The sequence below is a fragment of the Rhinopithecus roxellana genome, chromosome 2 (assembly GCF_007565055.1).
Source record: "Rhinopithecus roxellana isolate Shanxi Qingling chromosome 2, ASM756505v1, whole genome shotgun sequence".
In the NCBI taxonomy this organism is placed as follows: Eukaryota; Metazoa; Chordata; class Mammalia; order Primates; family Cercopithecidae; genus Rhinopithecus; species Rhinopithecus roxellana.
In genome coordinates, this window is record NC_044550.1 from 142,779,685 (window position 1) to 142,807,327 (window position 27,643).

At 42.5% G+C, this 27,643-nt stretch overlaps 1 protein-coding gene across 1 annotated transcript in view; it reads right to left on the reverse strand.

The window, feature by feature from the left end:
• Nucleotides 1-11,719: 11,719 nt before the first annotated feature.
• UGDH (UDP-glucose 6-dehydrogenase) overlaps nt 11,720-27,643 on the reverse strand; it is a 29,871-nt gene continuing 13,947 nt past the window's right edge. Inside the window, exons 3-12 of the mRNA XM_010384499.2 lie at nt 27,358-27,459; nt 23,349-23,549; nt 23,041-23,238; nt 22,450-22,597; nt 21,247-21,341; nt 18,257-18,387; nt 17,559-17,692; nt 16,732-16,823; nt 16,191-16,301; nt 11,720-12,908 (exon numbers count right to left, since the gene is read on the reverse strand). Of these exons, the coding sequence (XP_010382801.1) occupies nt 12,798-12,908; nt 16,191-16,301; nt 16,732-16,823; nt 17,559-17,692; nt 18,257-18,387; nt 21,247-21,341; nt 22,450-22,597; nt 23,041-23,238; nt 23,349-23,549; nt 27,358-27,459 (1,323 nt within the window). The 3' untranslated portion in view covers nt 11,720-12,797. The remainder of the gene's footprint in view (nt 12,909-16,190; nt 16,302-16,731; nt 16,824-17,558; nt 17,693-18,256; nt 18,388-21,246; nt 21,342-22,449; nt 22,598-23,040; nt 23,239-23,348; nt 23,550-27,357; nt 27,460-27,643) is intronic.

Here is a 27,643-nt window from a genome sequence, read left to right on the forward strand (position 1 = left end):
GAAAAAGGCCAATCTGTTAGCAGCAGCCCTCGTAGAAAGGGAAACTAGTATTGTAAGAGGATGTGGACATGGATGTGGATGTGGAAGAGATCAAGTTAGGCAGAGATCTGAGAGCTGGCTGAGGCTAGAGAGAGATCAATGTACATGGTACAAAAAGAAGGGACACTGGAAGGATGAATGTCCAGAAGGTAATGAGAAGAGTAGTCAGGGCCATGGTATGAAGAGGCCATTGACCACGGGCTGCTATATCCTGGGAGAACCAGATAACGATCTAATCAGACTGGCAGGGGCTGAAGGATATGAAGACTAGGACAGACTGGGCTCCTTCTCTTTAGGCCCCCAGGAACCAATAGTCACATTAGAAGTTGGGGGCCAGGCCGGGCGCGGTGGCTCAAGCCTGTAATCCCAGCACTTTGGGAGGCCGAGACGGGCGGATCACGAGGTCAGGAGATCGAGACCATCCTGGCTAATACGGTGAAACCCCGTCTCTACTAAAAAATACAAAAAACTAGCCGGGCGACGAGGCGGGCGCCTGTAGTCCCAGCTACTCGGAAGGCTGAGACAGGAGAATGGCGTGAACCCGGGAGGCGGAACTTGCAGTGAGCTGAGAGCCGGCCACTGCACTCCAGCCTGGGCGGCAGAGCAAGACTCCGTCTCAAAAAAAAAAAAAAAAAATAGAAGTTGGGGGCCAGCTAATGGACTTTGTGGTAGACACTGGGACTGAACACTCAGTAGTGACCTGACCTTATAGGGCCACTAACCAAGAGCTATATAGCTATTGTAGGAGCCACTAGAGTCTCAGAGAAAAGGCCTTTCTGTCAGTCAAGGAGGTGTGTTATAGGAGGACGAGGGGTCCAACATAAATTCCTATACCTCCCGAATTGTCCAGTTCCCTTGTTGGGAAGAGACCTACTCCAAAAACTGCAAGCACAGATTGCTTTTGGGCCACAAGGAAATATGACTTTGAGCCTAACTGAGCCTAAGGCCATGATGTAAACCTTTTTTTTTTTTTTTTTTTTTTGAGACAGAGTCTTGCTCTGTCGCCCAGGCTGGAGTGCAGTGGCGTGATCTCAGCTCACTGCAAGCTCCGCCTCCCGGGTTTATGCCATTCTCCTGCCTCAGCCTCCCTTGTAGCTGGGACTACAGGCGCCCGCCACCTTGCCCGGCTAGTTTTTGTATTTTTTTAGTAGAGACGGGGTTTCACTGTGTTAGCCAGGATGGTCTCGATCTCCTGACCTCATGATCCGTCCATCTCGGCCTTCCAAAGTGCTGGGATTACAGGCTTGAGCCACCGCGCCCGGCCAGATGTTAACCTTTACTGTCCCACAGACTGAGGAATGGAGACTATATGCAAAAAAGGCTCCAGAACTGGGAGTAAATGAAATGTATAGGTTACATACTAAAATTCCTGGAGTATGGGCTGAAGATAACCCAACAGGACTGGCTGTAAATCAGGCACTGGTAGTAGTAGAGTCAGAACCAGGAGGCCGCCTTCATTGTGGTGTAGATATAGTAGATAAGGTGTTCTCAAGCTGGAGAGATCTTACAGACCAACCCCTTGGGGACCCAGATGTTGAATACTTTACGGATAGAAGCAGTTTTGTACTGGAAGGGACCCGACAAGCCAGGTATGCAGTAATAACATTAAATTCAGTAGTAGAGGCACAGTCTCTGCCCACCGGAACATCAGCTCAAAAGGCAGAACTAACAGCCCTGACAAGGGCCCCATTGCTAGCAAAAGACAAAAAAATCAATGTCTGGCCAGGCACGGTGGCTCATGCCTGTAATCCCAGCACTTTGGGAGGCCGAGGCGGGTGGATCACGAGGTCAGGAGATTGAGACCATCCTGGCTAACACTGTGAAGCCCCGTCTCTACTAAAAATACAAAAAAACAGCCTTATATATGCTATAATCCCAAGCTCATACCTGAAAACCAAGAGGGTCCCCAGACTCCCTCTTCAGAGGTGAGTTTTCGTCCTTTGGTGGATTTAAAACATTAATGGAAGTGGTGCTGGTTATATTAAGTAGTTGCTTAATACTCCCTTGCCTCTTACCCCTGCTTGTCAGAAGCATTCAATCGACTATAGAAGTCTTAGTAGACGAAACAACCGCCATTCGACTAATGGCTCTAAGTACCAGCCATTGCCAACTGAAGAAAATTATGCTGCCATGAAGAATTAAATAATAGTGACGCTTTCTATTAAACTTCATTTATAAAAAGCATCAAAGGGGGGAATGAGGCAGAAATTAGAGAAAGAAGAAACAAAAACTGAAAGAGAAAAACAAGTTTTCCTGTATTAGGCTGTCTCATCCCAAAAAGCAGTAACAGACACAGCCCAGGCCAAGGCAAGCCCCTGATAACACTATGTAAGAAGTCAGGACCTGGCCGGGCGCGGTGGCTCAAGCCTGTAATCCCAGCACTTTGAGAGGCCGAGACGGGCGGATCACAAGGTCAGGAGATCGAGATCATCCTGGCTAACACGGTGAAACCCCGTCTCTACTAAAAATACAAAAAACTAGCCGGGCGAGGTGGCAGGCGCCTGTAGTCCCAGCTACTCGGGAGGCTGAGGCAGGAGAATGGCGTAAACCCGGGAGGCGGAGCTTGCAGCGAGCGGAGATCCAGCCACTGCACTCCAGCCTGGGTGACAGAGCAAGACTCCGTCTCAAAAAAAAAAAAAAAAAAAGAAGTCAGGACCCAATAGTGCTGGAATTAGAGTCAGGAACCACCATGCCTGGCCCATTTTAACCATGTTAAAGTGTACAATTCAGTGGCATTAAGTACATTGCCAATGTTATGTAACCATCAGTGTCTCCATTTTGACAACCGAATGAAGTCCAAGCTCAGTGTAGAGTTCAAGCCCTTCCACAATTTGTCCTTGGTCTAATCTTCCAGTCTTCTCCAGCTATTCCTCCTCCTACTCCCTTCAACTCCAGAAAAAAGACAACTTGCTTTCCCTAAAAGCAGCCTGAATCTTCCTGCTTCCATCTTTTTCTTCCCATTGCTTCTGCCATGGACCTACCCATTCGAACCCACCCTTCCCCTACTAAGATCATGTCTCTCCATTAAGATCCACCTCAGGCCGGGCGCGGTGGCTCAAGCCTGTAATCCCAGCACTTTGGGAGGCCGAGACGGGTGGATCACGAGGTCAGGAGATCGAGACCATCCTGGCTAACACGGTGAAACCCCGTCTCTACTAAAAAAAAAAAATACAAAAATCTAGCCAGGAGAAGTGGCGGGCGCCTGTAGTCCCAGCTACTTCGGAGGCTGAGGCAGGAGAATGGCGTGAACCTGGGAGGCGGAGCTTGCAGTGAGCTGAGATCCGGCCACTGCACTCCAGCCCGGGAGACAGAGCGAGACTCCGTCTCAAAAAAAAAAAAAAAAAAAAAAAAGATCCACCTCAAATGCCATCCTGCCTCCGGGAAGCCTTCCTGTTTTCCTCAGCTGGAGTAATCTTTACTTCTGTGCCCACACAGCATTTTTAAAAATCATTTATGGCAATTTTCTTGGTTGGGCCAGTTATTTGTGTACCTGCCTCTCTTAAGACCTCTCTCATTCATCTATGCCCTCTGTTTCTTAGCATCTCACAGTATCTGCCTTATAGTAGGTGCACAGACACCTAATTTGAAATATTATTTTTTGAGACGGAGTTTTGCTCTTGTCCAGACTGGAGTGCAGTGGTGTGATCTTGGCTCACTGCAACCTCCGCCTCCCGGGTTCAAGCAATTCTCCTGCCTCAGCCTCCCAAGTAGCTGGGATTACAGGCACATGCCACCACGCCTGGCTAATTTTTGTATTTTTAATAGAGATGGGCCGGGCACGGTGGCTCAAGCCTGGAATCCCAGCACTTTGGGAGGCCGAGACGGGCGGATCACGAGGTCAGGAGATCGAGACCATTCTGGCTAACACAGTGAAACCCCGTCTCTACTAAAAAATACAAAAAACTAGCCAGGCAAGGTGGCGGGCGCCTGTAGTCCCAGCTACTCTGGAGGCTGAGGCAGGAGAATGGCATAAACCCGGGAGGCGGAGCTTGCAGTGAGCTGAAATCCGGCCACTGCACTGCAGCCTGGGTGACAGAGCAAGACTCCGTCTCAAAAAAAAAAAAAAAAAAAAAAAATAGAGATGGGATTTCTCCATGTAGGCCAGGATGGTCTTGAACTCCTGACCTCAGGTGATCCACCTGTCTTGGCCTCCCAAAGTGCTGAGATTACAGGCATGAGCCACCGTCCCTGGCCCTAATTTGAAATATTCTAAGTAGAGTTACTTAAAGGTGAGTATAAATGAACTTACTTTACACATTACAATTAGACCTTACCTTTACCAACTCAGTTGTCTTACTGAGCCCTCCTTCATGTCCCCTATCCCAAACCTCCTGTAGAACCTCAGACCCTTTCTAATAGCTAGGAGTCCCCAGGAGGGTGGAGGCCATGTGCTCACTTCCATGTCAGCTGCTGTTCAAGCAATTTTGCTTTAGCAGCTTTCTGATTACTTACTTATTTATTTATTTTTTGAGATGGAGTCTTGCTCTGCTGCCCAGGCTGGAGTGCAGTGGCGTGATCTCAGCTCGCTGCAACCTCTGCCTCCCGGTTCAGGCAATTCTCCTGCCTCAGCCTCCCTGAGTAACTGGGATTACAAGCACCTGCCACCTCGCCCAGCTAATTTTTTTTTTTTTTTTTTTTTTGAGATGGAGTCTTGCTCTGTTGCCCAGGCTGGAGTGCAATGGCGCCATCTTGGCTCACTGCAACCTCCACATACCCGGTTCAAGCCATTCTCCCACGTCAGGCTCCTGAGTATCTGGGATTACAGGCACCTGCCACCAGGCCCAGCTAATTTTTGTATTTTTAGTAGAGATAGGGTTTTACTCTGTTGGCCAGGCTGGTCTCAAACTCCTGACCTCAGGTGATCCACCCATCTTGGCCTCCCAAACTGCTGGGATTACAGGTGTGAGCCACCACACCTGGCCAATTTTTGTATTGTTTTAAAAGAGACAGGGTTTCACCATGTTGGCCAGGCTGGTCTCGAACTCCTGACATCAACTGATCCTCCAGCCTTGGCCTCCCAAACTGCTGGGATTACAGGTGTGACCACCACACCTGGAGCAAACTTCCGATTCTTTCCTTGAGATGCTACTTCATTATTCTGTCTAAAGCCATTGGTGCTTGTTCTTTTTTCTTCTACTTCTTTTTTTTTTTTTCTTCTGAGACAGAGTCTCACTCTGTTGCCCAGGCTGGAGTGTAAAGGTGCGATCTTGGCTCACTGCAGCCTCCGCCTCCTGGGTTAAAGTGATTCGCCCTCCTTAGCCTCCTGAGTAACTGGGATTACAGGCACCCGCCACCATGCCCAGCTAATTTTTGTTTTTGCTTTCGTTTCGAGACTGAGTTTCACTCTTGCCGCCCAGGCTGGAGTGCAATGGCACGATCTCTGCTCACTGCAACCTCTGCCTCCCGAGTTCAAGCGATTCTCCTGCCTTAGCCTTCCAAGTAGCTGGGATTACGGATGCCCACCACCATGCCCAGCTAATTTTTGTATTTTCAGTAGAGATGGGGGTTTCACCATGTAGGCCAGGCTGTTCTTGACTCTTGACCTCAGGTGATCCACTTGCCTCGGCCTCCCAAAAGTGCTAGGATTACAGGCGTGAGCCACTGTGCCCAGCCAGTCTTCTTAATAATGTTAATACAATACCTCGAAAATTAGGGTATTTTCAGCTTCAAGTAAGAAATGTCCTATTCAAAGGTGTCATTAAGAAGGACATTTATATCACCAAACAGGAAGTGGGCTTCAAGGTTCATTGATTCAAGAACTGAACAAAGTAGTTGGGGATCTAGGTTTTCTCCTTCTATTATCTCTGCCATCTTTGGTGTTGGCTTCACCCCAGTCTGGTAGGATGGTGGCTGTGGCTGTCACAACCAAACACCTGTTATCCAGGCACCATATCCAGCCATGACATCCAGAAGGAGGAGAGAGGGCAACTTTCCTTGTAGCTGTTTAAGGAATGTGTCCCAGGAGCCTTACTAATGAACCACGCCTCAATTCTCAATCGCCAGCATTGGTCACAAGGTTGTTTCTGAAGCAATCATTGGCAAGAAAAATCATCGGTAAAGGAAATTTGTTAGACAAAAGTAAGATGGACCATCCTTGGATCTGAAGGTGAAGTAAGCAGGTGGGGATGAACATCTGAACACTGGGGCTCTGTTAGGAATGAAGAAGGGAGAATGGATCCTTCTCGATGGGCAACCAACAAAGTCCCCCTAACATTTGTGGAGTGTTTACTGTGTACCACGCCCTGTGCCAAGTGCTTTACACTCTTACCTAATGTAATCCTCACAAACGGCCTTCTTAAGCGTACTGTATTATCCTTGATTTATATATGAAGAAATTGACTTAAGAAAGTTGACTATCTGGGCCAAGACCCCATTCTACGAAGTGGTAAAAGCAAGATTCAAACTTGATCAAAAACTGGAAGCTACCATTGTCATAATAATTCAGACAGGAATCATTAGTAGATGCTAAAACCAGTGGATGAAAGTTTAAAGGAGTAACAATATTTTTGTTTGTTTTGTTTTGTTTTGTTTTTGAGATAGCGTCTAGCTCCATCGCCTAGGCTGGAGTGCAGTGGCACAATCTCGGCTCACTGCAGCCTCAGCCCCCCAGGTTCAAGCAATTCTCCTGCCTCAGCCTCCTGAGTAGCTGAGATTACAGGCGCCAGCCACCATGCCTGGCAATTTTTGTATTTTCAGTAGAGATGGGGTTTCACCACGTTGGCCAAGCTGGTCTTGAACTCCTGACCTCAGGTAATCCACCCTCCTCAGCATCCCAAAGTGCTGGGATTACAGGCATGAGCCACTGCGCCTGGCCTGTTTTGTTTTTTAGACACAGTTTCACTCTGTCGCCCAGGCTGGAGTACAGTGGTGAGATCTTGGCTCACTGCAACCTCCACCTCAAACGATCCTCCCATCTCAGCCTCCCAAATAGTTGGGACCACAGGCATGTGCCACCACACCTGGCTAATTTTTATATTTTTAGTAGAGATGGGGTTGTGCCAGATTGCTTAAGCAATCTGCCTGCCTTGGCTTCCCTAAGTGCTGGGATTACAGGTGTTAGCCACCGCACCTGCCCTATTTCCTTATTTTTTAAGGAAATAAAACTCTAGTAGCCAACCTCCAAGATGGCTCCTAGTGATTATCACCTCCTGGTATCCATGTCTCTTCAGACAGTGAATAGAGCTATCTGGTTAAACAATAGGATATTGTAGAAATCATGGGGTATGATTTCTGAGGCTAGATAATAAAAGACATTGGAGGTTTTGTCTTGTCCTCTATTGGTTTGTTCACTCTTGGAGATGCCCGCTTGCTGTGCTGTGTCATGAGGATCTCAAGCAGCGCTATGAGGAGATCCAGTTGGCAAAGAACTGAGGCCTCCTGTCAATAGCCAGCACTAACTCGCCAGTCATATGAGCAAGCCATCTTGGAAGACAATCTTCCAGCCCCAGTCAAGCCTTTGGATGACTAAAGCCCTGGTTGACATTTTGATTACAACCAGACTTTGACCCAGAACCATTTGGCTAAACTGTTCCTGAATTCCTGACCCACAGAAACTGAGATACCCCTGAAGTATTTAGGGGAAAAGGGCATCATGTCTCCAACTTACTCTTTTTTTTTTTTTAAAGACAGAGTCTTGCTCTGTCACCCAGGCTGGAGTGCAGTGGCATGATCTCAGCTCACTGCAACCTCTGCCTCCCAGGTTTGAATGATTCTCCTGCCTCAGTTTCCCAAGTAGCTGGGACTATAGGTGTGCACCACCATGCCCGGCTAATTTTTTGTATTTTTGGTAGAGATGGGGTTTCACCATGTTGTCCAGGCTGGTCTCAAACTCCTGACCTTAGCCTCCCAAAGTGCTGGGATTACAGGCATGAGCCACCACACCTGGCCTTGCAACTTAATCTCAAATTGTTCGGGAAAAAAAATTATATGAATATAAATTTTATGTGTGATGTATATAAGAAGGATAAAACAAAGCAAATATTAATATTTACAGAATATGAAGGGTTTACAGAATTTTTTATACTATTCTTTCAACTTTTCTGTAAATCTAAAATTATGTCAGAATTTAGGGTTTTCTTTTTTAAAAAACTAGCAACCTTTGATCTAGATCTGCCCGTCAAAGATATTTTGGTCTGTATGGTATAAAAATGTGTTTTTAAACATTGTGCCAACTCTTATAAATTGAGAGATTTTATATAAAAATCCAGATTTTTTACAAAAATTAGTCAGGCATGGTGGTGGGTGCCTGTAATCTCAGCTACTCAGGAGGCTGAAGCAGGAGAATAGCTTGAACCTGCGAGGTGAAGGTTGCAGTGAGCCAAGATTGCACCACTGCACTCCAGCCTGGGTGACAGACACTCCATCTCCAAAAAAAAAAAAAAGAAAAAAAATCAAACCACCAAATCCAGATTTTCAGCTTTTTCTTGAGAAATAGGAAGATAAGGCACCAGTGACAAGTACTGCATAACAAAGTATTGGCTAAGTCTGCATGACAAGTATTGGCCCGACGGCTGGTTAACTCTTTGCATTTGAGAAGAATGACTTTTACCTGGGCACCTTTATATATCCAGAGAAGCAGAATGACTAATATTAAGAGCTGGAGAGAAAAGTCACATCGTCTGTCCTGAATTCTGGTTCTGCCACTTATTAAGGTGTGACCCTGAGCAAGCTGCTAAATCTTTCGAGCCTTCTGCCTGCAATCTGAAACACAGGATCAGAACTTACCTCAAAAGACTTAAATCAGTCCTAGAATCACATGGGGAAGTAAAAAATGAAGTGAAACAGAGACTTACGTGAGGAACAGATGAGAAAATGCACCTAAAGGACTTTGCACAGTGCCTGCCCAAAATGTTCAGTGTTAATTACTGTCCCTTTAGCGATTCCAGAGCCTACACGTGGTTCTGGTGCAGTGCGACCAGCTTGTTATGGTGCTAACAGGAGTGCTCATTGCCTGCCAGTCATTGTGCCAATAAGATCTTGGTGTAAACATTCATCTCATGTAATCTTTATAACAATTCAAGTTAGAGATGGATTATCTGTTTTACAGACGGGAAAAATAAGGCTTTCGGGTAGCTTAGCCAAGAAGTCTTTTTTTTTTTTTTTTTTTTTGAGACGGAGTCTTGCTCTGTCGCCCGAACTGGAGTGCAGTGGCCGGATCTCAGCTCACTGCAAGCTCCGCCTCCCGGGTTCACGCCATTCTCCTGCCTCAGCCTCCCGAGTAGCTGGGACTACAGGCGCCCGCCACCTCGCCCGGCTAGTTTTTTGTATTTTTTTAGTAGAGATGGGGTTTCACCGTCTTAGCCAGGATGGTCTCGATCTCCTGACCTCGTGATCCGCCCATCTCGGCCTCCCAAAGTGCTGGGATTACAGGCTTGAGCCACCGCGCCCGGCCCCAAGAAGTCTTAAGTGGAACTGTAGGAGAGAAAATTGTAGGAGAGAGATTTTGTTTATATATCCTTTTGTATCTATGTGAATATCTTTTTATCATGTCCATATGTTATTTTCAATTTTAAGTACAGTTAATAATCTTACCAATATTCATCTGCCCTACCAAAAATATATTAGCTAATAAAAAATTGAAACTTTTCCTGGGGGTAGGGATCAGGTATAAAAATTTAAATATATGTATTTTTAAAAACTGAAAGTTTGTATCATTAAAAAAAAATTATCTTTAACTGGTTGAGGAGAGAAAAAAGACTAACCATCTTCATTCAGCTTTTCACATGAAGGTCTCAAATTGCTGTTAAGCTACATGCCTAATTACTGAGTTTTTCCTCCCATTTCAAACAGCAAGTTTATCTGGCTCTATGAGCCCTCTTTTGCCCATTTTCCTCCATTTACCAGTAACTTGTTTTTCTTTTATTTTGAGACAGGGTCTCACTCTGTCATCCAGACTAGAGTGCAGTGGTACAATCTCGACTCACTGCAGCCTTGACCTCCTGGGCTCAAGTGATCCTCACACCTCAGCCTCCCAATTAGCTTGGACGACCGGCACGCACCACCACTCCTGGCTAATTTTTTGTATTTTTTTAGAGACGAGGTTTCGCCATGTTGCCCAGGCTGGTTGTGAACACCCGAGCTCAAGCGATCCACCCACCTTGACCTCCCTAAGTGCTGGGATTACATGCATGAGCCACCATGCCCGGCCAGTAACTGTATCTTACAATATTTGCTTACTTATCAGTTCCAGGCATTGAAACATCTTGCAATTTAAAACATGTACCTATTTCTTTATTTTCTTTTTTCTTTTTTTTTTTTTGAGACGGAGTTTTGTTTTTGTTGCCCAGGCTGGAGTGCAATGGCACCATCTTGGCTCACTGCAACCTCCACTCCCAGGTTCAAGCGATTCTCCTGCCTCAGCCTCCTGAGTAGCTGGGATTACAGATGCGTGCCACTACGCCTGGCTAATTTTTTATTTATTTTTAGTAGAGACAGAGTTTCACCATGTTGGCCAGGCTTGTCTCAAACTCCTAACCTCAGGTGTCCCCCACCTCAGCCTCCCAAAGTGTTGGGATTACAAGCATGAGCCACTGCACCTGGCACAAGTACCTATTTCTTTTTTCTTCTTTTTGTAGCTCTTTCAAAGGATTTATTTGCTACAGAATTGCTTCAGTCCACCAATGAGATGAACTCAGGTTTCCTTTGTTTAAAAGGATTTTGCTTATTGTTGTGTTTGTACAGATTCGGCAATATCCAAATAGCAATTCTTAGGCTGGGCGCAGCAGCTTGAACCCCGGGAGGCAGAGGTTGCAGTAAGCCAAGATCATGCCACTGCACTCCAGCCAGGTCCAATAAAACAAGACTCTGTCTCAAAAAAAAAAAAAGAAAAAAAAACAAAAAAAAGGCAATTTTTTTTTTTTTTGCCAGCATTTGGCATGTCTAGACAAGAGTAGAAAAAGTTAGAATCTATAGCATTAGATGTCTAAAAATAGAAAAAATAAAAAACATTTAAAAATTTAAAATTCCTCATTTGGACAAGTGCCTAATTCTATCTCCTTTAGCATACATCTGCATATATCTTTGGACTTACAATGCCTTTACTAGAATATAAAATTACTAAGTAAAATACAAGAATATTTTCAAGCAGAAATGTAAAGCAAATTCTAATTAATAAACTCATCCTCACTTTAGGGTCTTATGAATAAAGGCTCACCTTATGTTCGAACTCTAGTATTTGTCTTTTTCAGAGGTATGCAGACTTTCTTAAAGGACCAGGTAGGAAATATTTTAGGCTTTGCCAGCCAAGAGGTAAAGTTGAGGATATTATGTAGGGATTTGTATAACCATTTAAAATGTTTGTGCTTTGTTTGTAGAAACAGGGTCTTACTGCCTAGGCAGTAAGGTGCCCAGGCTGGTCTCAAACTGGCCTTAAGTGATCCTCCCTCTTTGGCCTCCCAAAGTGCTAGGATTACATGCATGAGCCACCATGCCTGGTGAAACCATTTAACATGTGACCATGTAAAAATGTAACAACCATTCTTAGTTCACTGGTGGCTGGCCCGATTTGACCCATGGGCTACAGTTTGCCAATGTTTATTTGCTAAATTCCCTCCCTTTGTTGCATCATTTGAGAGAATATAATATCCTTTTCTCTAAAAAGTGAGGTGTCATTTTTTTCCCCATTTAATGTCAGGCTGTCATGACTCAGTTACCTGTGCATTGACAAAAATTACACCCATACAGTTGTTGATGGAGAACGTTTTATTTATGGAATTTTTATCTGTACAGATGCTTCTGTGCTCATCTTTATATTTGTCTCCCTCTTCTCATTGAACTGCAAAATTCCTGAAGGATGAGACCTGGGCTGTTTAATGCAATCTGTACATTCTCAGCAGAGCACAAGTATCAAATGGACATCGGATACATTTTAATAATGATCTAACACAAGCAAAAATAACCACCGATAATATAAAACTCAACAAGAGACATAAGAAAAAAAGCAGACGGAAAACAAAAAAAAATTCTTATTTTAGAATGATGCTATACGTAACTTGTAAAATATTTAAGTTTTTATACATGAGATTATATTGGTTTCCTTAAAGAAAAAACTTACAATTAAGAATGGAAATTAAAATGTAAAACCAAGATAAATATTTTTGGCTTTTGGACTAAAAAAAAAAAAAAAATTAGTGAGGAAAACCAAGAAATAATGGGGAGAGAAAGAAACACTACTACTAATTTTCTCTTTATGATTAAAAAATATATATTTTAACCATATTTGGGGTGACTAGAAATTAACAGTGATGATCCTTCTGAGATAAAAAATCAGTGACACATTTTATTAAAACAAAAGGAACAAAGGAACTTTAACCAGACCATACATGTAAAGGCTATTTAGCATAGCAATTTCATGGATTCAAAATACATCTTTAATGACAAGCAAACCAATAACCAGGAAAAATGAAGACTGTCCTTCCCTTTATAATGTGATATTAAAGTGCGGCCTGTGGACAATTTATAAAGTAAAGTGTTTGAAGTTTAATTTTTATTTTACAAAAATTGACACTATTAAAACCAACATGATTATCTTTCACTCATCCAATAACTGAGCTAACAGTATTATAAAAATATGTAAAAAAATTCTAGATTCATAATTACCAGATATGCTAATACCCATATAGCTAGTATAAATCTGATGATTAAAAAAATAGTTTTGTTTCCTTAAAAACACTTGGTTCATTTACCATTTAATATCAGATAGATATTTGCTATCCTGAAGTACCAAAGAAAAAAAAAATCACAAATAAAAATGGCAATCTCTACACTTTAGGTTTCTTGTTAGGTGGATCTTGAAGACTAAACTTTGGAATTTCACCAGAAGGAGCATATGGAAATCTCTTTGAAGACACCTTTTTGCCAATTGTTTCAATCTGAAAAAAAAAATTTAAGAGAACTATTAACAATTATATAAGTGTAAGAATTTACAATGTACCGAAATGGCAGCAGGGGGAATCTAGATTTTTTTCTTAGAAAGGATTCTCAAGTTGTCTGGGTTGCTATGAGAGATCTTTGGTTTCTTCCCTATTTTTTGTTTCTAGAATTAATCTACACTTCATTTTAATATTCATATGTAGACTTTCTCACTCCTGCCATTCCCCACACCTGACTCCCTCAAAGTAGTCAATTATGTGCCACCACTGTCTTTAAAAACATGCATGAAATTAACTGACCAAATTCCAGTGAGTTCATATTTTATTTCAAACTCCATTCTCATTTCAATTTCCCTTGTACCAAAAATCCTGCAAAAGCTAACAGCATAATTTTTTTTTTTTTGAGATGGAGTCTTGCTCTATCGCCCAGGCTGGAGTGCAGTGGCACGATCTTGGCTCACTGCAACCTCCATCTCCCAGGTTCAAACAATTCTCCTGTCTGCCTCCTGAGTAGCTGGGATTACAGACATGCACTACCACGCCTCGCTAATTTTTGTATTTTTAGTAGAGATGAGGTTTTACATGCTGGCCAAGCTGGTCTTGGACTCCTGACCTCAAGTGATCTGCCTGCCTCGGCTTCCCAAAGTGCTGGGATTACCGACATGAGCCACTGCGCCCTATTTGTAACAGCATAATTCTTTTTCTTTTTCTTTTTTGAAATTGAGTCTCACACTGTCGCCCGGGCTGGAGTGCAGTGGCGCGATCTCGGCTCATGGCAGCCTCCGCCTCCCAGGTTCAAGCGATTCTCCTTGCCTCAGCCTCCCAAGTAGCTGGGATTACAAGCACCCACCACCACGCCAGGCTAATGTTTTTGTATTTTTAGTAGAGACGGGGTTTCACTATGTTAGCCAAGCTGGTCTTGAACTCCTGACTTCGTGATCCACCCACCGTGGCCTCCCAAAGTGTTGGGATTACAGGCGTAAGCCACCGTGCGCTGCCAACAGCATAATTCTTAAGAATTCAGACTTCGGAGTCTGGAATCCTGACTGGCACTTGCTGCATTACCTAAACTCTCCAGGTCTTTCTTCCCACTTGTAAATTGTGTTACCACCACTTAACTCAAAGGGTTGTGGTAAGTATTAAATTAGGTAAAGTGCTTAGCATACAACAAGCCAGCCTTCACTAAATGATAATCAATTTTTGTTTTGCCTATTACATTTTTCATTTATTCCATATATTCAAAATCATCATCTTATTAACAATACTACTTCAATGGTCATGAATTTATCTCCCCTCCACAGCAGAGATAAATAAACTACTCAATTTTCCTGTCTTTTGAATTATAAATTAATATTTAATTCTGACTCATAACCACAAAAAAAGGGCTTCTGCTTTATATTAACCAGTTGTCTTAGTGACTTACAAATTCTCCTTATTTAGTGATTCCATTCCTAATTGTTTTTTTAATCCTCACTAGGAAAGTTAACTTTTACAATAACTTAAAATCATTTAAAATATGTATTTCTCTACATATGTTTTCCCTTAGATGAGTAAAACAGGAATGACAGAAAATGTGTCTATGCCTTGCGAATAACCTTTTAAAAATAACATTCCTGAGTTTAGTCATGACTGGGGAAAACAGTCATGCTGTTACTCACTAGGGAGGGGTGGAATAGAAGAGTCCCCAAGGTCTTGGATGGAAGAGTTCACAGACAAGGATGCCATTTGATTCTTTCCACAAGCAAATCTCTCATGAATGAGAAATGGGCACTGAATTCTAAATAAGGAACTTCACCAAGTTGGTGAGAGGTTTAAGAGAACTAGATCAGATATTTTTGAATAGCAGATTAGGCCTTACTGGTACCTCTCCAAGATAGCTGGTGCTAAGATGAGTATAGCAAGCTATAAAACACTGCTGCTTTTCTGCTCTGCATGGGCACTACGTTGATTGCAACCCCCTGGCATATTTTTTTTATTCTCCCTAACTTACTCCACCTCTCCATCCTCCTATCCCCATATACACACTGCTCTGAGGAAATGGAAAGTAGCTCCTTATTAATACTTTTGGGACTCCTTGAAGAACTGAAATAGATGTAACATACAAATACACTGTTCTGGGTGGAGGCTTCTGTCAGCTTTCCAAATGTTCCATAATTGACAAGCTGTTTTTTGTTTTTTGAGGCAGGGTCTCGCTCTGTCACCCAGGCTGGCATGCAACGGCATGATCTCAGCTCATTACAACCTCTGCCTGCTGGGCTCAAGCAATCCTCCCACGTCAGCCTCCCATGTGGCTGGGATTACAGGCGCAGGCCACCACGCCTGGCTAATTACTATTTTTTTTTTTCCAAGATGGAGTCTTGCTCTGTCACCCAGGTTGGAGTGCAGTGGTGTGATCTTGGCTCACTGCAACCTCCACCTCCCGGGTTTAAGCGATTCTCCTGCCTCAGCCTCTAGAGTAGCTGGGATTACAGGCTTGTACCACCACGCCCAGCTAATTTTTGTATTTTTAGTAGAGATGGGGTTTCACAGTATTGGCCAGGCTGGTCTCAAACTCCCGACCTTGTGATCCGCCTGCCTCAGACTCCCAAAGTGCTAGGATTACAGGCTTGAGCCACCACGCCCAGCAATTTTTGTATTTTTTTTTTGAGACAGGGTTTCGCCATGTTGGCTAGGCTGGTCTTAAACTCCTGGCCTCAAGTGATCCACCTCCACAGCCTCCCAAAGTGCTGGGATTACAGGTGTGAACCACCATGCCTGGCCAGTTGATAAACTTTGAATCAGAAGCGGGCCAGTACCACTGAAACTCCCATATATTTCATTCAGACCCCTCACAGCACTGGGACAGTGCTGAGTACTCAGAAGGTATAGGATGAACACTTGCTGATTGACCAAGACCTCTTTCTTTCTCTACCTTTAGATCACAAATTTAGGGAGGAAGTAGAGTAGTCAGAAAAATTCCAAAGGGACTTCCTAAAGAACTGACATGTTGCCCCAGAGTTAGGTTACTGCTAAGGAAAATAAGAAAATTCTAAAACCCACGCAATGGGTTTAAAAAGCAAATGAGCACTTTCCTAATTGTTGAAATAAACTTCTGATATTGATTTGGTTCCCCAAAAGAACTTCCCTAGAACTTCCCTAGGTATCATCTTAATCAGCCAAATATATTCTGACCTGCTGTGATGGTCTTTTGATGTCAACTTGACTAGATTATAGTCCCCAGTTGTTGAATCAAACACTAAAGACCAAACAAAAAGAAGAAAAACGGTCCAGGATCATGATTACCTGGAAGCCAATGGTTTGTAGTTCATTGTGGAGCCCATCCAGGACACGCCGTCCATCGAAGATAAAGGCTGGCTTTAGCATTTTTTTATGAATGCGTTCATAATCCAATTCCTGTAAAGACAAACCATAGGAACAATTAAAATATATACATGAGCTGGGCGCATTGGCTCAAGCCTGTAATCCCAGCACTTTGGGAGGCCGAGGTGGGTGGATCACGAGGTCAGGAGATTGAGACCATCCTGGCCAACATGGTGAAACCCCATCTCTACTAAAAATACAAAACATTAGCCAGGCGTGGTGGCAGGTGCTTGTAGTCCCAGCTACTCGGGAAGCTGAGGCAGGAGAATGGTGTGAACCTGGGAGGCGGAGCTTGTAGTGAATGAACCAAGATGGCGTCACTGCACTCCAGCCTGGGCGACAGAGCAAGACTCTGTCTCAAAAAAAAAAAAGACAAAAAACCACATACATGAACACATACTCAACCTCAGCTGATAGTGGAACACCTCTAGAATTTTCCTTAGTATCATTTCTGTTACCTTACCTTAAACATGTCCCACTCAGTGCAAATAACAACAGCATGGGCACCATCACATGCTTCATATGGATCCTTGGAAATGGTCACGAGCCGGGACACTGTAACAACAGCAACAACAAAAAAACAGAAATAATAAAGGAGTTATTTGACATTACAGTAGTTCCCCCCTTATCTGCAGGGATACATTCCAAGACCCCCAGTAGATGTCTGAAACTGTGGAGAATACTGAACCCTATATACACTTACACACATACTTGTTTTTTGAATCTGATTGCCAAAAGTTATTAAGTGACTAATGGGTGAGTAGCATGTGGAATGTGGATATGCTGGACAAAGGAATGATAAATGTCCCAGGCAGGATGAAGCAGCACACAATTTAAAACCTATGAATTGTTTATTTCTGGAATTTTCTTTCTAGTACTTTCAGACTGCAATTGACTGCAGATAACTGAACCCATGGAAAGAAAAACCACACATAAGGGGGATAGTACTATAGATACTCTAATACTAGGACTGCAGAAGAGTTGGGAATAATCTGATTTTAGCGTCAGTGGGAGTGATGGTGGCAGGCCCCAAACTCTGCCTTGGAATCATCTCCTTGGAATTTTGGGGCTTTGTGGAATATGTTGGAAAAATCAATGGACCAATCCACAGCTGATCACTTCAAATCAATGTTGATGACATTATGCCTAAGACTTGAATTTCAGAGAAATGAGGTTTAAAAGAAGGCCTACCAATGATATCAACGATAAAACTGAACAACCTAAGGTTTCCAGAAGATAAAAAGTTTTAAGGTCTCTACTCAAAATGTTTCGTGAGACTCAAAGCCTTACCTTGGTCATCCTCTGAAACACCTGGATGAGAAAGATCCACAACTATTTGTTCCCTAGGTACTTTTGGATCATATATATGGAGGTGTGCGCCTTCATCCATCAAATATTTGCTAATATATATACTAGAAGATTCTCTATAGGAAAAAAAAATCAGTATTGCTAAGCTTTACATGGCATTATATTCTAATACCAGGGAGTTTAAGATACAGGTAAAATTATATTTCCTTTTTTTTGTTTGTTTTTTGGAGACGGAGTCTCACTCTGTCACCCAGCCTGGAGTGCAGTGGTGCGATCTTGGCTCACTGCAAGCTCCACCTCCCGGGTTCACGCCATTCCCCTGCCTCAGCCTCCCAAGTAGCTGGGACTACAGGCGTCCACCACCATGCCTGGCTAATTTTTTTGTATTTTTAGTAGAGATGGTGTTTCACCGTGTTAGCCAGGATGGTCTCAATCTCCTGACCTCGTGATCCGCCCACCTCCGCCTCCCAAAGTGCTGGGATTACAGGCGTGCGCTACCGTGCCCAGCCAGGTAAAATTATATTTCTTAAGCTGGTGGAGTGGCGAAGATATGGATGTTTATTTTTATTCTTTGTATTATATATATACATGTATTTTATGCACACATCCACCAATCAAAAAATTAAGATGAGGAGTTAACACAATCTCAAAGGGGTTGAAATATTTTTAAAAACTGATACCTCGTATCACCAGTGTCCTTTTTGAATGCAAATCCCAAAATAGCTATCTTCTTATCAGTTACTGTATTAAATAGACTGTCTATGATCCGGGAAGCAAACCTCCTCCTCTGGTAGTCATTCATGTCTATCACCTGAAATTACATGTATAATTGTGCAATGATTAGTTAAAAGAGGTACGGCCTATGACACACATTACTCAGAGTTTTATGGTGAGTGCTATTGTACAAATACAATGCTTACATATTAACAGGAGGCAAAAATTAACCAAACCCTAGTGCCTGTGGATTTAAAACAAAACAACAACAACAAAAAAAGAATCATCCATCCCCTTCCTCAAAGCCATCCTAGGCCAGCAGTGGTAGCTCACATCTGTAATCCCAGCACTTCAGGAGGCTGAGGTGGGCGATTGCTCAAGCTCAGGAGTTCAAGACCAGCCTGGGCACCATGGTGGGACCCTGTCTCTACAAAAAATACAAAAATTCACCAGGCATGGTGGCGTGTGCCTGTAGTCCCAGCTACTTGGGAGGCTGAGGTGGGATGGCTTGAGCACAGGAGGCAGAAGTGGCAGTGAGCCGAGATCATGCCACTGCACTCCAGCCTGGGCGACAGAGCCAGAGCCTGTCTTAAATTAAAAAAAAAAAAAAAAAAAAAAAAGCCATCCTAAAAATTTCTAATTTCATTTGGCTTGATTTTCCATGCATAAGGCTAGGATGGATGCAAAAATTGGAATGCACAACCAACTTTTAATTCTAAGCGCATTTCAGGTTCAGCTATGAGACCAGTCTAAATAAGGCACATAGGAAACCATATTCTCCTTAGCCCGTGTCTCTAAACTCTGTGGAAACAAGCTATAAGCAATCAAACCCCAAAGTATTCCTTCATTTGCTTGTGCTCCACTATTCACAAAAATTCAGTTTCAGTGGAAAGTGGGCAGGGAACAAACAATTATGGTTCTAGCTACCTCTGGATGAACCATACCACCACAAATATTTGACAAGGTTTTTTTTAACGAACTAAATGTTATACGAGAAGAGTCTCTGATCACTTAATCTGTTAAATTTAGGTTGGTAACCAGGTAGGCAAAGCAAAAGAAATTTTTTTTTAAGGTTTTAAGCTTCCAGGGACCATCTCAATCAAACCTTGAGAGCTTAAGCAATTAGCCCAAAGTGCTGGAAAATCAAGAGTTTATCTGCAATTTTCACACGATGAACAGTGAGATAAAGCCATCATGATGGATTGACTGGAATGACACTAAGTGTATCTGCTTTCCCTCAAAAATGTGCATTTCCAGCAAGGCAGCGTGGTGCGCCTGTAGTCCCAGCTACTCAGGAGGCTCAGGTGGATCACGTGAGCCCAAGAGTTGGAATCTAGCCTGGGCAACACAGTGAGATCCTGTCTTTAAAAAGTAAAACATTTAAAAAAAAGAAACATGCATTTCTTTAGATTCCCTCCCATATCTACTGCTGAAACCTGAAAAATTATAAACTCAGGGGGAAAATATTTGGGAAAGGCACATATACCGACTAGTAATTGGGACAAATTACTTAATATCTCCGTGTCAGTTCCCTCATCAAATAAAGGGGATAATGTTAGTGATGAGGATTAAATGATACTGTATGCGAAGTGCCCAAAAGAGTACCCAGCACAGGGTAAGCATTCAGTAAACATCAACTCTACTTCCCAGAGCTCGCTTAATGCTTCCAGTTTGGGAAGGGTTTCTAATTTTAGCTCTGTGAGTCTGAAAGGTTCAAAACAAATAACAACAAATACAAAACCACTTGAAAGCATGACAATATAGGTTCTGTTTTTTTTTCTTTTTTGAGACGAAGTCTCGCTCTGTCATCCAGGCTGGAGTGCAGTGGCGCAATCCTGGTTCACTACAACCTCCGCCTCCTGGGTTCAAGCGATTCTCATGCCTCAGCCTCGCTAGGCCAGTCTCGAACTCCTGACCCTCAAGTGATCTGTCCACCTCAGCCTCCCAAAGTGCAGAGATTACAGGTGTGAGCCACCACGCCCGACCAACATTATAATATAGGTTCTTACTTTATTTTGATTTTATGCCTTTCAAGACAGAGAATAATTAGGCTAGGTTCACTGGCTAACACTTATATTCCCAGCACTTTGGGAGGCAAAGATGGGAGGACTGCTGAGTCCAGGAGTTTGAGACCAGCCTGGGCAATATGGTGAGACCTTGTCTCTACAAAAAAACATTTTTTAAATAAAAAAATTCGCCAACGTGGTGGTGCATTCCTGAAGTCCCAGCTACTTGGGAGGCTGAAGTCGGAGGACTACTTGAGCACAGGAGGTCACTGCGGTGAGCAGGGATGACACCACTGCATTCTAGCCTGGGTGACAGAGTGAGATCTTGTCTCAAAAAAAAAGAGAAGAATTACAATTAAGGATAATTGTTTTTGTTTTACTCTGGGAGCAAATTTAGCTATAAAATTAGAATACTGGTTTATCACAAACTTCCATCAACATTGATTAGCAGGAAAGATAAATTAAAAACACAGATACCCAATAAACAAACATAAAATAAGCAAATTGAATATACTAATGTTTGACTTCCTGGAATAAATAAATTCCATCAAAAACATTTCATGGACAAAAAGTGACATGCTTAATGAGAAGCTAAACAGAAATTGCTATTATTATTGCTATTACTATTATTATGTTAGAGACAGGGTCTCACTCTGTTGTCCAGCTACAGTACAGTGGAGCGATCATAAGTCACGGGAGCCTCCAACTCCTAGGTTCAAATGATCCTCCCACCTCAGCTTCCCGAGTAGCTAGGACTACAGGTGTGCAGCACCATGCCTGGCTAATTTTTAAATTTTTTGTAGAGATAGGGTCTCACTATGTTGCCCAGGTCAGTCCCAAATTCCTGGCCTCAAGTGATGCTCCTGCCTTGGCTTCCCAAAGTGCTGCGATTACAGGTGTGAACCACTACGCCTGGCTAAACAGAAATTATTACCTATAAAGATTAATACCTGCTGCCAATAACGAGCTACTTCTGGCAAATTCAGAGCCTCACAGAGATAAACCAAATTCAGAACATCCTTTTGGAAGCAGCTCCCACCAAACCCTACAGAAAGAAAAAAATAAACAGTATTTTAATGTAAGAACGAGAAAACTCAATCATGTGACAAATTTCTTTATACTAAATCAGAAACCTTATACTAAGATTTTTTAATAATAAAATTCAGATAGATAAATAATAGGCTTATAAATTATGTAAAATTTGCAGGCAACAACTCCACAAGTAACTTCCAAATAATTTTCTAACTAAAGTTTCATTATGACTACGTTTAACTTTTTATATTGTTTCCTTTTATCTCCTATTTTTTTCTCATTCATCTAGTATGACTGCCCCACATTCTTTACTCTAGCAGAGGGTCAGCAAACTTTTTCTCTTTTTGAGACAGAGTCTCCCTCTGTCGCCCAGACTGAAGTGTAGAGGTATGAACATGGCTCACTGCAGCCTTGACCTCCCAGGCTCAGGTGATCCTCCTACCTTAGCCTCCCAGGTAGCTAGGGCTACAGGTGTGCACCACCATGCCTGACTAATTTTTTAAATTTTTTTGTAGAGCTGGGGCTTCACCATGCTGCCCAGGCTGGTCTCAAACTCCTGGGCTCAAGCAATTCGCCCGCCTTGGCCTCAGTCTCCCAAAGTGCTGGGATTGTAGGCATGAGCTACTGTGTCAGCAAACTTTCATGGCAAAGGGCCAGACAGTAAATATTTCAGCCTTTGTGGACCATTTAATTTCTGAGGAGTAGTCTCAGAAACTAAATGGTCCACAAAGGCTGAAACTGCCACTGTAGCTCAAAAGCAGCCATAGACAATATGTAGTCTAATGGTCATGGCTGTGTTCCAATAAAATTTATTTACAAAACAAGCTGTGGGCTGGATTTGACCCAAGGGCCATAGTTTGCCCACGCTTGCTCTAGTGCAATGCAGTATGTAGTAAGGAATAATATGGCTTTGGAGTTAGAAACATCTGGTCACTCAGTTGCATGACTTTGAGCAAGTTGCACAAATTTCCCTGGGTCTGAAGCATCTCTAAAAAAGAAAATAACAGCATCTTCCTAACAGGTTATAAGGATTCAATGAGATATATAAAGCACTGGTACCAGCAAATAATATGGCTTCAGTAAATAGTAGCTCTCTTTATTAGAGAAAAATTTGAATTTACCAACACTGGCTTTTAGAAACTTGTTTCCAATTCTCTGGTCCATTCCAATTGCTGTTGCTACCTCTTCTACATCAGCTCCTGTTGCTTCACACAGAGCACTTATGGAATTAATGCTGCTTATTCTCTGGGCAAGAAAAGCATTTGCTGCCTTAAAAAAACACACACACACACAAAGAAGAGTAAGATAGGCTAAAACAGCAATTTTACACATTCATATTTCATTGCATTGATGCAAATTACTGAGGGAGATACATGAGATACTGATGAGCTCAATTTGAGGAGACAATGGATGGGTTGGAAAGGGAAAATGTTTTAAATTAGAGAGGACAGATGATTAAGAAAAAGGGTAAAGAGAAGGAAAGAGTGATAAAAACCAAATTACTATTTTAAGATTTCATAATTTTTCAGAATATTTTATACCCTGATATATGATCTCCCTTGTGAAAATTATTTCATAATTTAAATGTGCAAGAATATGATCTTCAAAAGCATAACCTCTTACTACTATTAAAAAAGTATCTGTGTAGCTTATCAGGCTTAAAATAAACATTTGGCTTTAATTTAATGGAGAGTTGAATGCTATATACTAACCAGTTTGGAAAGCTCTGAAGACCAAGTATTAGTGGTGAGGATCTTTTCTCTGGGAACCCAGTGCTCATATACAGCACACAGGGCCTGCACAGCTCTCTGGCCCTCTGGAGTTTCATCCCCTCCAATCAGTACTCTGTCTGGGTACTTTAGGTCCTTGATGGCCGTTCCCTCTGCCAGAAACTCAGGGTTGGACAGCACCTAGAATCCCAATGCAAAGGAAAGTTTTAAGCTAGAATTAATTATAGGCAACTGTAACACATCAGTATTTACATAAGAACAACCAGATTCTAACGCTTCATTTTTTATACCTGTAGATTCAAGTTGGGTTTTGTGTTTGCATCAAATATGCGACGAATACTTTCTGCTGCCCGCACTGGAACCGTGCTTTTCTCAGTCACAATTTTGTACCCATTTGAGTTTTGCACAATGCGTCTAGCACAAGCTTCAATATACTTCAGATCTGCTGCCCGGCCTTTCCCCATTCCATAGGTTTTTGTTGGAGTATTCACCTGATGAAAGTATATGGGATAAAGAACAGAGTGCCTATGAGATAGGGATTTCAAGATATATCCTGAAGTCCTGGTTAAAGTGTGGAGTTAACAATCATCAGTAGTCCTGATTTAATCCTCTGTTAGTTCCACAGAAATAATACATTTTATAAATATAATCATCAGAAGAAATAGCTTGAAGCATCTAGAGAACTCACTCAATAAATTTTTGTTGGGAAGCTACTATCTATATGCCAGATAACCAGAGCAGGCAGATTCCAGGTAAGCCCTGAAGATATATAAATGAATGAGACAGTTATCCTAAAGGACTTCACAATCTGAAATGAAACGTAAGCCTTTTCTTATTTCTTATTCTCTTTCTTTATTGTATGTAATATATCATTATAGTCCTTAAAAATAAGCTTTAAAGTCTTTTTTCTTTTTTGAGACGGAGTCTTGCTCTGTTGCCCAGGCTGGAGTGCAGTAGTGCAGTCCCGGCTCACTGCAGCCTCTGCCTCCCAGGTTCAAGTGATTCTCCTGCCTCAGCCTCCCAAGTAGCTGGGACTAGAGGCATGTGCCACCACACCCCACTGCTTTTTTTAATATTCTTAGTACAGACAGGGTTTCATCATGTTGTCCAGGCTGGTCCGAACTCCTGACTTCAGGTGACCTGTCCACCTCAGCATCCCAAAGTGTTGGGTTTACAGGCGTGAGCCACTGCGCCTGGTCTCCTTTCGTATTCCCCTATTTTTTTTTTTTTTTTTTGAGACGGAGTCTCGCTCTGTCGCCCAGGCTGGAGTGCAGTGGCCGGTTCTCAGCTCACTGCAAGCTCCGCCTCCCGGGTTTATGCCATTCTCCTGCCTCAGCCTCCAAGTAGCTGGGACTACAGGCACCCGCCACCTTGCCCGGCTAGTTTTTTTTTGTATTTTTTAGTAGAGACGGGGTTTCACCGTGTTAGCCAGGATGGTCTCGATCTCCTGACCTCGTGATCCGCCCGTCTCGGCCTCCCAAAGTGCTGGGATTACAGGCTTGAGCCACCGCGCCCGGCCTTATTCCCCTATTTTTATAGTCCTATATCAATAGTCTTTTAAAATATTGCAATATTATTCACAAATGCTTTCTGAGCTCATTAAAGCTACACATTACCTATCATCTTCAGGATATAGAATACTATGTGGACAAAGACTTCCTTTTTTTTTTTTTTTTTTTTTAAAGACGGAGTCTTGCTCTGTCACCCAGGCTGGAGTGCAGTGGCACGATCTCGGCTCACTGCAACCTCTGCCTCCTGGGTTCAAGTGATTCTCCTGCCTCAGCCTCCTGAGTAGCTGGGATTACAGGCGTGCCACCACACCTGCCTAATTTTTGTATTTTTAAACGGGGTTTCACCATGTTGGCCAGGGTGGTCTCAAACTCCTGACCTCAAATGATCTGCCTGCCTCAGCCTCCCAAAGTACTAGGATTACAGGCATGAGCCACCGCACCCGGCCAATGGACGAAGACTTTCCTCTAGAGAAAAAAAAAAAAAATCATGAGCCCAGAGTCTAGGCATTTAGTTTTGGATTACATGTAACCTTGGACAAGTGTGGCTGCTTCTGCCTCAATGACCTCATTGGAAAATGAGGATAGTGAGCTCTCTAAAAACTAACACATGAATGTTAAGATGCTCTGACAAAAATGACAGTGCTCTGAAAAGTCTAAAACTTAAAGGGAATAGGAATTATTTTTGAACTAATAGTAAGTAGTACTACTCTCTTCTCTTGATGAGATTATAACCCAATGGGAGACTAAATAAAGGAACCAAGTGAAAATAAATCAAAACTTGAAGATTGAGTTGAGGTATGAAAAGTTTATATGCATGGAACAACTTAGGGCAAGAGTTAGATGTAATGGTATACAGCTCATGATGTAGGGTGAAACTGGCTGGAGATGGGAGATGACCAGGCAGCTTCCCCTGATAAAGGAGCTTTGAAAACAACAGTTGAAAACTGATAGCTGGCCGGGTGCAGGGTCTCACGCCTGTAATCCCAGCACTTTGGGAGGCCAAGACGGGTGGATCACGAGGTCAGGAGATCGAGACCATCCTGGCTAACACGGTGAAACCCCGTCTCTACTAAAAAATACAAAAAAAAACTAGCCGGGCGAGGTGGCGGGTGCCTGTAGTCCCAGCTACTTGGAGGCTGAGGCAGGAGAATGGCTGAACCCGGGAGGTGGAGCTTGCAGTGAGCGGAGATCCGGCCACTGCACTCCAGTCTGGGTGACAGAGCAAGGCTCCGTCTCAAAAAAAAAAAAAAAAAAAAAAAAAAAAAAAAAAACTGATCACTACAAAATAATTCCTGTCTGGCATTCAAAAACAGATTATTTTTAAACATCCTTTCTGCAGAAAATTCTTCTATTACCATTCCAGGCTCTGGTCACCGAAAAATTAGACTAAGTAACTCATTGATTTTTTTCCAGGTACCTAGCTACTCCAAAATATATATATATTTTTTAATGCCTCTACTCTAACTTTCTGCAAGTTTAAATAGCTTAAATAGGGCATGGGTAGGTAAATCATAGAAGCTGCATGCATCAATTTCTCTGAAATTATTAAGGAGTTCAAAAAGAAGAGATTGTTTTTTTTTTTTTTTTTTGAGACAAGGTCTCCTGTCACCTAGGCTGGAGTGCAAGGTACAATAATGGCTCACTGCAGCCTCAACGTCCGGGGTTCAATCAATCCTCCGACCTCAGTCTCCCAAGTAGTCAGGACTACAGACACATAGCACCACGGCCAGCTAATTAGAGACAGGGTTTCACCATGTTGCCCACACTGGTCTCAAACTCCTACGCTCAAGCGATCCACCTGCCTTGGTCTCCCAAAGTGCTGGCTGGGATTACAAGCATGAGCCCTTATGCCCAGCTCATAAAGATCTTAAGTCATATAACACTGTCACTCAGCTTCCAACTGGTGATAGCTATATCATTACATACAGAATATTTGAATAGATGGTTACCAGGACAACAAGATGTAAGTTGCTTTGTTTCAAACAGTGGATTACTAGAGTTTAATCTCAAGTGTTGGTTCTGTTCTTTTCACTATAAAGCCACATTATGAGGTAAAGGTGTCTGTTGGTTAGCCTGATAATCTAACCAACATATGCCAAGTTACAAACAATTAATGTAAAATTCATTTAGAGAGGAGATGCCTGTAAGTTTGCAAATTGATTTTCTTCATCTCACCTCTGCCAACCACTGGAAACAAGAAATAATGATAATATGAAATATACTATCATTACTTGTGCTTTCATGTTACCAGCATTTCCTAGTTCTTTTTTTTTTTTTGAGACAGAGTCTCGCTCTATTGCCAGGCTGGAGTGCAGTGGTGCGATCTTGGCTCACTGCAACCTCTGCCTCCCAGGTTCAAGCAATTCTCCTGCCTCAGCCTCTTGAGTAGCTGGACTGGCACACCACCACGCCCAGCTAAATTTTGTATTTTTAGTAGAGATGGGGTTTCACCATGTTGGCCAGGATGGTCTTGATCTCTTGACGCCCGCCTTGGCCTCCCAAAATGCTGGGATTACAGGCGTGAGCCACAGCACCCGCCCATTTCCAAGTTCTAAATCTCAGAACTTTGTTTGAGTTTACTTGTTCAATGACTTGAAATGACATATTTGACCAGATGATTATGAGGTTTTGTGAACTGTTAGACAAAGTGACAACCAAAATTCAACTGGACAACTCTATACTCAGCAATGTTGAGGCATAATATCAATGGATTTACTATTAAAGTATGATGAAACTTTTATATAGACAAGAATACATTAAAATTCACACAGCAAAGGAAAATACTTACAGAAATAAATACAAGATCAGCTTCTTTGATGGCATCATCAATATTGGTAGAAAAAAATAGATTTTTTCCTCGACAGGATTCTACCACTTCTTTTAGTCCTGGCTAGAAAGAAAAAAGACATATAGCTTGCCAGTGATATGAGATAACCTAATAGTATAGAATTACATTTGTTAAAGGGAATGGTAACATTGTAATTTAGATGTCTAGGTTGTGCTCAAATTACCTTTGTAGAAAAGTAAAGGATCATATACCAAAGGCCATAAGTGCACATCTCATTTTTTAAATA